This window comes from Malurus melanocephalus, unplaced genomic scaffold (assembly GCF_030028575.1).
Source record: "Malurus melanocephalus ecotype Western Australia unplaced genomic scaffold, MMel_1.1 scaffold_2476, whole genome shotgun sequence".
NCBI lineage: Eukaryota > Metazoa > Chordata > Aves > Passeriformes > Maluridae > Malurus > Malurus melanocephalus.
Window position 1 is genome coordinate 1,588 of NW_026625708.1, and position 1,082 is coordinate 2,669.

The 1,082-nt window shown below is 49.9% G+C and overlaps 1 protein-coding gene across 1 annotated transcript in view; it reads left to right on the forward strand.

Moving 5' to 3' along the window:
- Positions 1 to 836: 836 nt before the first annotated feature.
- The window catches only part of LOC130587800 (protein Wiz-like), a 1,778-nt gene continuing 1,532 nt past the window's right edge, over positions 837 to 1,082 (forward strand). The window contains exon 1 of the mRNA XM_057388770.1: positions 837 to 953. Within this exon, the coding sequence (XP_057244753.1) occupies positions 914 to 953 (40 nt within the window). The 5' untranslated portion in view covers positions 837 to 913. The remainder of the gene's footprint in view (positions 954 to 1,082) is intronic.

Genomic DNA, 1,082 nt, shown 5'->3' on the forward strand with positions numbered 1-1,082 from the left:
TTTTCGGGTGTTTTTGGGGTGTTTTTCGGGTGTTTTGGGGTGTTTTTGGAGCGCACGGGGAGGCCAAGCACAAAGCGTTCGAGATGTCCTTCAAGGCCAAGGGGCTGCACCACGACAAGGCCTGTGAGTTTCAATGGGAATTTTGGGGATTTTTGGTGAAATTCCCGAGTTTTTCGGGTGTTTTGGGGTGTTTTTGGGTCGCACGGGGATCCCAAGCACAAAGCGTTCGAGATGCCCTTCAAGGCCAAGGGGCTGCACCATGACAAGGCCTGTGAGTTTTTATTGGAATTCCAGGGATTTTAGGAAAATTCCGGGGAAATTCCTGAGTTTTTGGGGTGTTTTTGGGTGGTAAAGGGTTTGGGATGCACAGGGATCTCAAGCACAAAGCGTTCGAGATGTCCTTCAAGGCCAAGGGGCTGCACCACGACAAGGCCTGTGAGTGATTCTGGGGCAAATTCCAGGGATTTTGGGATTTTCTGGAATTTTTGGTGAAATTCCCGAGTTTTTGGGGTGTTTTGGGGTGTTTTTGGGTCGCACGGGGATCCCAAGCACAAAGCGTTCGAGATGTCCTTCAAAGCCAAGGGGCTGCACCACGACAAGGCCTGTGAGTTTTCATTGGAATTCCAGGGATTTTAGGAAAATTCCGGGGAAATTCCTGAGTTTTTGGGGTGTTTTGGGTGTTTTTGGGGTGTTTTTGGGAGCGCACGGGGATCCCAAGCACAAAGCGTTCGAGATGTCCTTCAGGGCCAAGGGGCTGCACCACGACAAGGCCTGTGAGTTTTTATTGGAATTCCAGGGATTTTAGGAAAATTCTGGGGAAATTCCCGCGGTTTTGGGTGTTTTTGGGGTGTTTTTGGGGTGTTTTTGGGGTGTTTTTGGGTTGCACGGGGAGGCCAAGCACAAAGCGTTCGAGATGTCCTTCAAGGCCAAGGGGCTGCACCATGACAAGGCCTGTGAGTTTTCATTGGAATTCCAGGGATTTTGGGATTTTCTGGGGATTTGGGGTGTTTTTGGGGTGTTTTCGGGTGTTTTGGGGTGTTTTTGGGTTGTTTTTGGGGTGTTTTTGGGGTGTTTTTGGAGTG